The 12541-nt window shown below is 38.2% G+C and overlaps 2 protein-coding genes across 2 annotated transcripts in view; both read left to right on the top strand.

Annotated features, from left to right (window-relative positions):
* Positions 1-12541, top strand: part of LOC115232537 (protein mono-ADP-ribosyltransferase PARP14-like) — a 172703-nt gene that overhangs the window by 30748 nt on the left and 129414 nt on the right. Inside the window, exon 9 of the mRNA XM_036502087.1 lies at positions 1184-1270. Within this exon, the coding sequence (XP_036357980.1) occupies positions 1184-1270 (87 nt within the window). The remainder of the gene's footprint in view (positions 1-1183; positions 1271-12541) is intronic.
* LOC118761903 (protein mono-ADP-ribosyltransferase PARP14-like) lies at positions 1289-11091 on the top strand. The gene is made up of 4 exons (XM_036500101.1): positions 1289-1553; positions 6722-6855; positions 7639-7816; positions 10756-11091. Exons 1-4 carry the CDS (start codon positions 1307-1309, stop codon positions 11022-11024), a joined length of 828 nt encoding a protein of 275 aa, XP_036355994.1. The 5' UTR covers positions 1289-1306; the 3' UTR covers positions 11025-11091.

Here is a 12541-nt window from a genome sequence, read left to right as displayed (position 1 = left end):
TGTCAAAAAAGTGGTTTTTGATAACCATGGACGTTTCTTCCTTATATCCGAATATTGACCATGATGAAGGGGTAGAAGCATGCATGAATGCCTTTGAAAAGCGGTCAAACAAAAGCATTCCATCATAGTTTTTTTGTAGGTTATTGGTGTTTGTGTTACGAAGTAACACAATGAAATTTGGACAAAATTTTACCACCAGACAAGGGGCTGCACCATGGGGGCACCCATGGCAGTTAATTTCACAAATGTCTTCATGACAAAATTCAAGACATAGTTAATGAACACATTCAAATCCCTATATAGTCATGAACCAATACTCTGGTTACAGTTAATTGATGACAGCTTTTTTGTCTGAGAAGGATCACCGGGATAGTTTAAGTGACTTCTTGCATTTGTGTGAATTATGCTAAAAGCTATGGCTTTAGGTCCAACAGAAAACTTACATCTAGTTTTTCAAAAACAAGCGTTGAATTTTTGGACACCAAAGTTAAGTTGTCTTTAGGGAGAATAGTGACAGAGTTATTTTGCGAGTCCACATTTACCTCCACCACCGATCTGATCATCCACATCATATTATCCAGTCAAATGCGAAATCTCAAAGTGCTTTGTGTAGTTCCTTCCAGTTGTTAATGGATGGTTTCAATTTGTTAATAAGGAAGGATTCAATAACTGAGATTGCCCTTGTTTTGTTGGGTATCATTATTGTTATTTCTTATGCACACAACAGATTAAACTATTGGAAAAGAAGAATTCCTTACATCAGGCTAGAACAAGTAACTTCAGATGTCAAAAACCCTCCCACAGGCAGGAGTCCTCCATTCATATTGAATTCCTTCCTAGTTGTTCAGTTAGATTCATGTGCATAAATGTGTATGATGTGGGGGGGGGGGAGGCACCGTAGCATTAGTAAATGTGAATACAAGTTAGTATATATGTATATATATTTATTTGCACATAGACTTACTCAGAGTTGAGTGTGTACGTTAAATTATTTTTCACATTAAGTCTTCAAAAACAAAATTAACAAATGAAGAGCAACCCACTGTGGAAAATGTATTTCTACATGGTGGTCAATTTAGGATTGTTAGGAACATTTATAGTGATTCTTGGTAACAGGTATTAGTGGCAGTGGTGGTGTTCTCTCTCTCTCTTCCTTGATATATTTTGTTGATTTTATTTTCAGAAGCTGAGTTTAAGGGATATTAGTAGAACACATGAAGTCCATATTTCTATCAGTAACAAAATTACAATTTATGGCAGACATTCTCTTGTAAAAGATGCCAAACTCTCTGTCCAATCATTATTAATGGGATTCAAAGAAACTGACGAGGAAACTCTTCTTAAAACAATGGTACAATGGTCTTACTTTGATGAAAATTTTCCAGCAAACCGAAAACTGTTTGAAGACAAAGTAAATGCCAAGCTTGAGAAAGCATACTTACAGAAGAAAAAAACCCTTGATTGGGAAAACATAAAATTTGATATTAAGAAAATGAGTTTTCAACTCAGAGGGAGGAAATATAAAATGAAGAGACAACAAAACCTAAAGGATGGTACGTGCATATTTTTACTATAAAGACATTCTCATTTATTTTTTGTTGATTTTTTTTTATCTATTATAATAAAAGTGAAATTCTGTCTGTCTGTATTTCAGTCTACAATTGCTCAACATAGAAATATACCTTTTTGGAATTAGAATGATCTCAGGATTGAAAATCTGTCATTTATTTGGTTCTCGAACATCCAGCATTGGGATCTGATTTAAAAGCATTTAGGTTGTTATTTCTAGCAGGTAAAGCTTGGCTGATTCACACCATCCTGGATGGCATTTGTCAGTTGACGTCAGAAATCCAGAGGGGAGATAGATGACATTCACTTTGTTAATTTTACATTGAGATAAGAACTTTGGGAGAAATTGGCCAACAGTTGGAATTCAGCTTGGGACTGGAACAATAGAATGATTCATAATGATGATGATCATCATCGTTTTAACGTCTGTTTTCCATACTGGCATGGGTTGGACGGTTTAACAGGTTTGGAGAGCCAGCATGCTTCTACAGCTGGATGTCCTTCCTAATGCCAACCACTCCGAGAGTGCAGTGGGTGCCTTTTACATGCCACTGGCATGGGAGCCAGTTAGGTGAACCTGGCATCGACCACATTTGGATGATGCATTTTACAAACCACTGGAACAGGAGTGAGTGAGGGGGCACTGGCCACAGCTACGATTTTGGTTTTACTTCACTCAACAGGATTTCTCAAGCATATCATATTGCCCGACACATCAAAGGTACTCTTAAATGGGCCAGACATGCAACACTGGCATTGGCCATGGCTGTGATCCCACTTTAGTTGCAGGGTCTTCTCAATCACATCATATCTCCAAAGGTCTTGTTTTTCCGTCATTGCCACCTCATCTCAGGTCTTCCTGGGTCTACCTCTTCCACAGGTTCCTTACACAGTTAGGGAGTGGCACTTCCCCACACAGCTGTCCTCATCCATACATAACACATGACCATACCAGCACAGTCGTCTCTCTTGCCCACCACATTTGATGCTTCTTATGGTCCAACTTTTCTCTCAGGGTGTTTACACTCTGTTGTGTATGCACACTGACATTACACATCCAGTGGAGCATACAAGCTTCATTTCTTGTAAGCTTACACGTCCTCAGCAGTCATGGCCCATGTTTTACTGCCGTGTAGCATGACAGTTTGCACACATGCATCATACTTACTAAGACTTAGGTTTTTGCTAGGTATACCCAGAGGCCCTTCCATTCTAGACCTTGCTTCCACACCCGAAACTTTGTCTCTAGTTCTCGGCTATTAGAGCAAGGTCATGAGCATAGAGAAGCTTCCAGGGGTAGCCTGTCTTGAATTCCTCTGTTATTGTCTGGAGGACTATAATGAATGAGGAGACTGAAGACTGATCCTTGGTGAACCCCTACTTCTATCTTGAATTCTTCACTATACTCGTTGCCAACCCTCACCTTAGAATTAATTTTCATTCATCCTTAACTTCTGATCAAAAGCTACTAGGGCGTATACTCATTATAGATGTATCATAATCATGCTATTTAGCTCCCTTTAGTTTTGGACGACATGCCCAATGAGCCCTCTTCATGAGTGAGCTGAAAAGTCTGCTAGGAGTTCAACTTTTAAAGCTAGTCCGCTGATCCCTTATCTGGTGGTCAATGTGGAAACTCAGGATAGATATGGTTAGTGAGAGCTGTACAAGCTATGTACATGGATACTATCATTAAGGTGAAGATTGGCAATGAGTGTAGTGAAGAATTCAGGGTAGAGGTAGGGGTCCACCAAGGTTCAGTCCTCAGCCCCCTCCTATTTATCATAGTCCTCCAGGAAATAATGGAGGAATTCAAGACAGGATGCCTCTGGGAGCTCCTCTATACTGATGACCTTGCACTAATTGCTGAGTCACTATCAGAACAACAGGAGGAGTTTCAGATGTGGAAGCAAGGTCTAGAATCAAAGAGCCTTAGAGTCAACCTAGCTAAAACCAAAGTCCTAATAAGTAGGAAGGCAGACAAATCACAAATCCCTTCAGGTAGATGACCCTGCTTGGTCTGTAGAAAAAGTATAGGTTGAAAGTCCATAAGATGTACACGGTGCAAGCTTTAGACACATAAGAGGTGCAGCAATATCAAAGGAAGGCTAACTGAGAAGATAGTTTTTGTGTGTGGCAAATGCACAGAAAACAGCTTCTGTCACATGCCAGGGAGAAAAACTAGAAGTAGCTGATAGCTTCTATTACCTAGGTGACCAAGTTAGTGGTGGGGTGGGGTGGATGCTCCTGGAGTGTAGCTGCTAAAATAAGAATAGCCTGGCAAAATTCAGAGAGCACCTACCTCTGCTAGTGACAAAATGCCTCTCACTCAGAGTAAAAGGTAGACTGTATGATGCATGTATGTGAACAGCTATGCTACATGGCAGTGAAACATGGGCTGTGACTGCTGAAAACATGTGTAAGCTTGCAAGAAATGAAGCTAGTATGCTCCACTGGATGTGTAATGTCAGTGTGCATACATGTCAGAGTGTGAGCACCCCGAGAGAAAAGTTTAACATAAGAAGCATCAGATATGGTGTGCAAGAGAGATGATTGTGTTGGTATGGTCATGGGTTACATATAGATGAGGACAGCTGTGTGAAAAGGAGTCACACCCTAGCATTAGAGGGACCTTTGGAAAAGGTAGACCCAGTAAGACCTGAGATGAGGAGGTGAAGCATGACCTTTGAATGTTTGGCCTCACAGGGACGATAACAAGTGACCGAGATCTTTGGGGATATGCTGTGCTTTAGAAGACTTGGTAAGCCAGGTGAGACCATAACCGTGGCCAGTGTAGCATAACCAGCCCATTTAAGATTACCTGTCAATCATTGGTCAATAAACTGTGCTTGAGAAGACCTGCTGAGTCAAATGAAATCATTGTTGTGGCCAATGCCAGTACCACCTGACTGCCACCCATGCTGGTGGCATGTAAAAAGCATCATTTGAGTATGGTCAATGCTAGTGCCGCTTGACTGGTTCCTCTGCTAGTGGCACATAAAAAGCACCATTCAAGCATGGTTAATGCCAGTACTGCCTAATTGGCACTTGTGCCACTGGAATGTAAAAAGCACCCACTACACTCGTGTAGTGGTTGGTGTTAGGAAGGGCATCCAGCTGCAGAAACTCTGTCAGATATGATTGGAGCCTGGTGCAGCCTTCTGACTTTCCACCCATCAGACAAATCGTCTGACCCATGCCAGCAATGAAAACGGACGTTAAAGGACGACAACAATGATGATGATGATATATATATATATATATTTATATATATATATTGGGTCATCCCATAAATAATACGGTTTTCTCAATTGCCTAAACTAAAATCAGATAGAGTCGGGATGAACTACCTGCATCAACTTGCTATAAAGGCAGGTAGTAATTTTATCATGCCCTTATTCTTAGTGCAAATTTTGAGGAGTGCAGTTCAATTTTAACAATTATTTTTTCGAAGCTGTAATGAAAGTGACAAATGAGCATATTCGGCTTATTTTGCTTTATGAGTTTGTAGTGAACGACCCTATGTAAAGGAGATGGTGACAGAAATGTCTCCTTTTAAAAGCCGCATGGTTGTCCCACAAAAGAATAAGTCAAAATAAATGGAATGAAGGAATGAAGAGTGCCAGTAAAGAATAAGGAGAAAAACACAACCGTTCTACTGTTTGAGAAAAGAAAGACTTTTGTTTACAGAAGTGTACAATAAGAGTGTGTGTGAGTGCTAGCAGAGTGTTTGTCTCAGCGTGTGTGACAAGAGTGTCTGTGTGTCTGTTTTAACTACTAACAACAGTGTTTGTGTCTGTTATAAGAGTGAGACAACAATACAGAGCAAAGAAAGAATGTCCAGACACAAGATTTTCTGCCAATTCAGAACTTTTCCGGTCTCTTAATCATGACCTCCTTTATGCAGATGACTGTGACTTACTCACTCATACAGTGGATGACATGCAAATACTCATGAATCGTATTTCTGCTTCTTGCAAGGCATGTGGACTCAGCATTAGCCTGGACAAGACTTTTGTAATGTTCCAGCCTGCACCAGGAAACCTATATCTGGTATCAGCTATCTTGGTTGAAGGAACAATACTGAATGTGGTAGACAAGTTTGTCTACCTAGGCAGCATACCCAGCCGTTCTTGCTCCCTGGATGAGGAAATATCTTCCAGGCTGCAGAGAGCAACTGATTCCTTCTGGTCTCTTCAGCCTCGTATCTGGTCCCAGCATGGCATCACAAGGTAAACAAAAATTGCTGTGTACCGTGCATGTGTACTGACATCACTCCTTTACTTATGTGAGACATGGACCCTTTACAAACGTCATGTAAAAGTCCTTGAATGCTTCCATCAGAGATGTCTAAGAGACGTTCTGAATGTTGGCAGGACCTTAAAAACTCCAGACATACAGGTCCTAAGGACAGCTGATATCTTGAGTATTGAGGTGATGGTGCACAAGCACCGGTTACGTTGGACTGGACTCCTTATTAGAATGAAGGATAGCAGGATCCCTAAACAGATGCTATATGGGGGGGGGGGGAGAACTTGTGGATGGAAAGAAACCCTGGCAGAAACAAAAGCTGCAATTTAAGGACTGTGTCAAGCCCTCATTAAAGGCCTGTGATATGCAGGAGACTGACTAGGAGAGCAATACCTGTCATTGCCACAGAAGGACGAAGCAGGTTAAGGATGTGGGGTCAATACCTTTGAGAGAGCACGTGTTCTGCATGAAGAACTTGAGTGTGCTGCTCAAAAGCGCACAGCTGGTGAAGTGAATGGGTAAAGCTAGGTTTGCAATGTTTGCAGTCGTGTATGCTTGTCAAGAGCAGGGCTCATTAGCCACCACTGGGGCTGCAAATGCAAAATATACGTTAGTCCTAGAGCACACAATGTTACTGAAGGTCAGCAATGGTCTTCCTCGGTCACAAGTGGACAGCCATCATTTGCTGCTGCTGCTGCTACTACTACTACCACCACCACTACTACTGCTGCTGCTGCTACAACTACTACTACTACTACTACTACAAAACTACAGTGCTGTGTTTCAGTATTTCTTGTCTATTAATCAAAATATTCTTGTTTTCTTTTCTAAACTTTCAACAGAAAAAGGGTTCATAATTTTATTTTAATTCTGAAATATTTGATTTCTGTTTGAACTCTAGAAGTGACCCCTGATACATGGTCACCAATGGGTGACAAGGAATTAATTAAAATCGTTCCAGTCACAAATGGACCAGAATATGATAACATCCAAGCCACTTTCCGTCGGAATTTGCCTTCCTGTCGTATAATCAAAGTTAGTATTTTTACTTTTATTTATAAACAATATTGGATGGCATGCTGTTAAGAAAATTTTAAGAGACATTTTATTTGTATAAAAAATTTTAATTTCATTGTATGTCCTTTGCGACAGCACGGTTGTTTCTAACCTCGTTCCTGATTTATCTATATCTGTCCCCGCATTAGCCAGGTAACCTTGTACCTCCTTACAACAAGACCCCTATTTCTTTCTCACTATGAAAGATTATATGAAAGGTTTCAACATCTGACACAAGATCCCCTCCTCCAATGCCCCCTCCCTTCTCAAAGGATCCTTGTCTTGCAAGTTACTTGGTGACCCTGTCTGTGCTGGTGCCATTTAAAAAGCATCCACTCCACACTGTAAAGTGGTTGGCATTTGGAAGGGCATCCAGCTGTATAAAGCCTGCCAAAACAGACACAGAAGTCTGGTGCAGGCCTCTGGCTGGCCAGATCCTGTCAAACCATCCCACCCATGCCAGCATAGAAGGTGGATATTAAACGATGATGATGAAGATGTATGAACTTATTTTGGGATTGTTCTATGTGTTTTTGGATATTCACAAGAAATCTTTGCTCAACAAAAATACCTCTGCTTTAACTTCTTGCATTGAATTGTACATGCAACACCATTTTGCAGCTAAACTATTGTGCCTTACCAAAATTTACAGTTGAATCAAAATTGGTATCAAATAAAAAAGAAAATAAAAGCAGATAGGGTCGGGGTTTTTCACCACAAACGTTATTTCCTTGTCAAAGAAGTGAATTTTCCTTTCTACAGATTGAGAGAATTCAAAATAAAACATTATACCATGGATACCAAGCATTGAAAAGAAAGTTTGAGGCAGAAAATCGAAACATTACAAATGAAGTTGATGGCCTTTGGCATGGTACTGCTGAAAGATCTGTTGATGGAATAAATAAATCAGGATTCAACCGTAGCTATTGTGGTAAAAATGGTAAGTATATTATAATCAACATCATCATCATCATCTACCCGCCCTTCCTATTGTCCTGAGCTGGGCAGTCACTCTCCACATTGATTGCTGTTTAGAATCCTTTCTCACACAGAGAGGATGCCATGTTGCCCACACATTCCATGTTTGGCATCGTTTCTACTGCCAGGTCCCCTTCCTAACATCTTCTGCTCTAGAGTAAACCAGGTGTATTTTATTATTGTGGAACCAACACTTTTATTTGGATTGGGAGGAAGGGTCTGTCCCCATCCATTAATGTTCCTCTTGAACCTTTGTAAATGAAAATATTGCAGGAAAGATAAGAGAAGGGGCAGAATTCCAGAGGGGTAATGTTTTGGGGAAGAAGGACTAGGTGTAGTGGTAGGTCGGCAGGACTGGACAGAAATATCAACAAGCGAACACCAGGCCTAGCAATCACCATTCTGAGTGTGTCAATTATAGATATACTGAGATAATCAATACAGTGTTGTTAACTCTCATTGAAATATTCAATGTCTGCTACGGCCTAGAAATTGGTTAAGGGACATTTAATAACTGTACAGAAATCTGATAAACAGAGGTCACTCCATTTAGATATCTCAAATGATCTTCTCTCACTAACTATTTTATCATCTTTTGGAATTAGATTTTAATGTGTATGGTGAATATGAATATGGGGAGAGTAGAAGAGTGATGTTCCACAAAATGCCATCCAAACAAGTTCAATGGTAAATATTGGCAAGGGACAGGCTTTTAATAGATCTTTTCTAACAAAGTGTTTGGAACTATTAAATGCTTGCAGAGTTTCAATGACACACATCTGTCAACTGACATGGAACTCATTCTGGAAGTTTCTGTTGACATTGCTGGGTACATAATTGGGAGAAATAACCCTGTTTGGACATCTAAAATCTCTATTGTTATTGTTATCGATTGCTGTACGTACGTACGTACATAAATACATACATACATACATACATACATATCAACAACTTATAAATAAGGGCAAACGAAAAAATTTCTAATGCCAAATATGCCGAAGCTGGATAAATCACTGACGTAGGGAGGGTTCTTATGAACTAACCCTGAAATCGGTCCAATATGGTAGTAATGGAATTTTTTAGAAATTTCTGTCGACCTTTTTTCGAGTAGCGTGTGTATTGTGAAAAAATTATACAGTTATGGACAATATGTCCAACTTCGGCATATTTGGCATTAGAAATTTTTTCGTTTACCCTTATTTATAAGTTGTTGATAAATTTAACCTTTAAAGGTATTTTTTAATATGCTGGCCACTGATGAGGTTTTTTTTTTTTGAAAAAATTTTCCCCTGCATTAAATATATATATATATATATATATATACAAAATAAGAAAATGGAGGAATACACCTTAATCAATAATCAACTACCAGATAATACCCATTCACATAATTTATTAACCAACTACATATGAACATCAAGGTCAAACATAATAGTACAGAACAAAACAGTGCACATCAATGAGTAATATGATACAATAAGTACAATATGTATAAATAAATATAAATATAAACTATATCTTACAGCTGTTTCAGCCATGTAGATATGAGTATCTCATTATGCTCATATTAGCCAGGTGTGATAAGTTAATATGTGGTTATAAATGAGACACTTACAAATATATCCCAAGGCCTCTTCAGAGATTATAATATGAATATAAGAGAAGGTACACCTATACAAGAATGAGTACATATACATAATATATAATATACACATACATATAAGTGTAAATATACATGCACCTATATATATATAAGTATATTCATAATAATATATAATAACTTTGTTGGGTGCTTTACTGGCAGTGTATTGGATATATGTTATCCCATGGTGGGTTGCACTCACAACCCCTATCTCAATTTCTATATCATCATCATCATCATCGTTTAGCGTCCGCTTTCCATGCTAGCATGGGTTGGACGGGTCAACTGGGGTCTGTGAAGCTGGAAGGCTTCGTCAGGCCCAGTCAGATCTGGCAGTGTTTCTACGGCTGGATGCCCTTCCTAACGCCAACCACTCCGCGAGTGTAGTGGGTGTTTTTTACGTGCCACCTGCACAGGTGCCAGACAGAGCTGGCGAACGGCCACGAACGGATGGTGCTTTTACGTGTCACCGGCACGTAGCCAGGCGATGCTGGCAACAGACACACATATATATATATTGTAAATTTTTAATTGTTATCATTCGTATCATTTGTAAATTTTTCATTTCCTCATTCGTACTATAGTTTTAATTTGAAAATATTTATTCATCATTGCTTCCCTTTTTATTCGAATATATATTGTTTTTGCCATTCCTTTCATTTTATATCATTTTATATCATCACAAGTATATATTTTATTTTATTTTTTTATCCCTATATATTATAAATTTTATATTTATAGACATAAGTTACATAAGAACAGTTTTTGTAAATTTTTATTTTCATTCATATATTTTATTTTCATCTTTATTTTTTTATTTTATTTTTGTAATTTTTTATTTCAATTAAATTATGGCTTGTACAGTAGGGTCTGGCGAACCTATCTTATTTATTTAAAAGATTAGAATATAGTTTATAGTATCAAACTATGAGAAAGTGATACAGAGGTCTGATGATTGGGGTTATATTTAAGAATGGTTCCAGCAAAACACAGTGTGGTTAAGGAACCGGGAAATGTACCCCAAGAAACATGTGTAGCCAAGTTATAAAGTAGTAAGTATTTAAATTAAAATTCTTTTATATGGTGAGGTGAAGGGCCTACTATCTCTAAATGAAAATATATATTTCCTCATTGAGAATAATTTGAACCCCTGTTATGCCAGAATTTTTATTCCCTAAGAAATGAAATTAAATATATATATATATATATATATATCATCATCATCACACACACATATATATCTTTTTTTCTCTTCTTAGCCACGGCATATGGTGAAGGTGTTTATTTTGCCGGAGACATCTATTATTCTGCAAATGATACCTATTCTACTCCTGACCATAACGGAATAAAGAGAATATACCAATGCAGTGTTCTTGTGGGAAGTGTGATGCGAGGACACCATGGACTAAAAGTTTTACAGGATTCTTACAATTCTGCTGTTGATAATATTCAAAGACCCAATATTTATGTTACTTTTCATGACTCTCAGGCATATCCTAATTATTTGATTACATTCTCTAATCATTGAATATAAATGGAATTCATAAAACACATATAAAGTGAACAGGAATATATTTAACAAAAGAAAGACAAAGAAAATACAGGAAATTCTCTAATTCTAGGTGCAATCCCAGGGTCTTTTGTAAGAATAAAACCATTCAATAGAATATTTTTCTATCATTCACACAGTGTTGTTGTCATTTTTTATCTTTTTTACTTTAGAAATAATTATTGCTCAAAATTAAAATACATGAAGGTGCATGGCTCAGTGGTTGAAGCATCAGGCTCACAATCATGAGGTAATGAGTTCAATTTCCAGACCGGGTTGTGTGTTATGTTCTTGAGCAAGACACTTTCTTTCACAATGCTCCTTGTTCAGTGAGCTGTAGCAATGAGTTTCCACATCACTGGTGCCAAGCTGTATTGGTCTTTGCCTTTCCCTTGGATAACATTGGTGGTGGGGAGAGAGGGGGCTGGTATGGATGGGTGACTGCTGGTCTTCCATAAACAAACCTTGCCAGGACTTGTGCCTTGGAGGAGAATTTTCTAGGTGCAATCCCATGGCCATTCATGACTGAAAGGGGTCTTTATCCTTTTAATATAAAATGCAGGCTGAAGGCGGCAAGCTAGCAGAACCATTAGCATGCTGGGCAAAATGCTTAGCAGCATTCCCTCTGGCTTTACGTTCTGAGTTCAAATTCCATCAAGGTTGACTTTGCCTTTCATCTTTTCCGGGTCTATAAAATAAGTACCAGTTGTATACCCGGGGAACAATATAATTAACTCACCCCCTCCCATGAAATTGCTGGCCTTCTTCTCTCTCTCTAATTAAAATTTAATCTTATATTATATTTTCCAATCAATATTGTATTGTAATATTATAACAATATTATGATCACTAGTATTATTGCGATTATTATAATCTTTTCTTTGTATTTTTTCTTATTTTTCTTATTTTATTTTATTTATTTTCTAATTTGTTATCCTTTATGTTTTGTCTTTGCTTTTAAATTACATTAAATCATTAAATATTCATTAATTATTAAATTAAAATTATTATATCCCCCAAAACAAGATAGACACTTAGAAGATGTGATGTATGTGTGTATATATACATGAATCAATGGGTGTGAATGTATGAAGATTTATACATGGCAGGATTTATATGTATGCATGTGTGTGTGTATGCATGTATGTATGTATATGTGTGTGACTTTTTAGCTGGGCTAAAAAGTCACATTCGATCACAGCACCAGTAACAGTTAAGCTTCGTGCAATGGCCATACTTGATAACGAGGGGGCAGTCATAATATATATGTGTATATGTATGTGTGTGTGTATATATATATATATATATAATATATATATATATATATATATATACACATGCATTTGTGGGTGTATATATATATATATATATTGATACGCCACCACTCAGGCCCACGATGTCACCACGGGCCGTAGCGTGCGGCGCGTGCGCTCAGTAAACCGGAAATCCACCACAGGAAGGGGGGGAAGGCAGCGAACACGGCCAGGACCGAGAAC

This window comes from Octopus sinensis, linkage group LG1, assembly GCF_006345805.1.
Source record: "Octopus sinensis linkage group LG1, ASM634580v1, whole genome shotgun sequence".
NCBI lineage: Eukaryota > Metazoa > Mollusca > Cephalopoda > Octopoda > Octopodidae > Octopus > Octopus sinensis.
This window is presented reverse-complemented; position numbering and strand designations above follow the sequence as displayed.

Bases quoted from the DNA above. Each gene is read 5' to 3' on its own strand.
- LOC118761903 (XM_036500101.1), top strand. From the start codon at position 1,307: ATGGGATTCAAAGAAACTGACGAGGAAACTCTTCTTAAAACAATGGTA. The intron at 1,554-6,721 runs GTACGTGCATAT...TTTGAACTCTAG, and splicing joins ACAACAAAACCTAAAGGATG to AAGTGACCCCTGATACATGG. The intron at 6,856-7,638 runs GTTAGTATTTTT...TCCTTTCTACAG, and splicing joins CTTCCTGTCGTATAATCAAA to ATTGAGAGAATTCAAAATAA.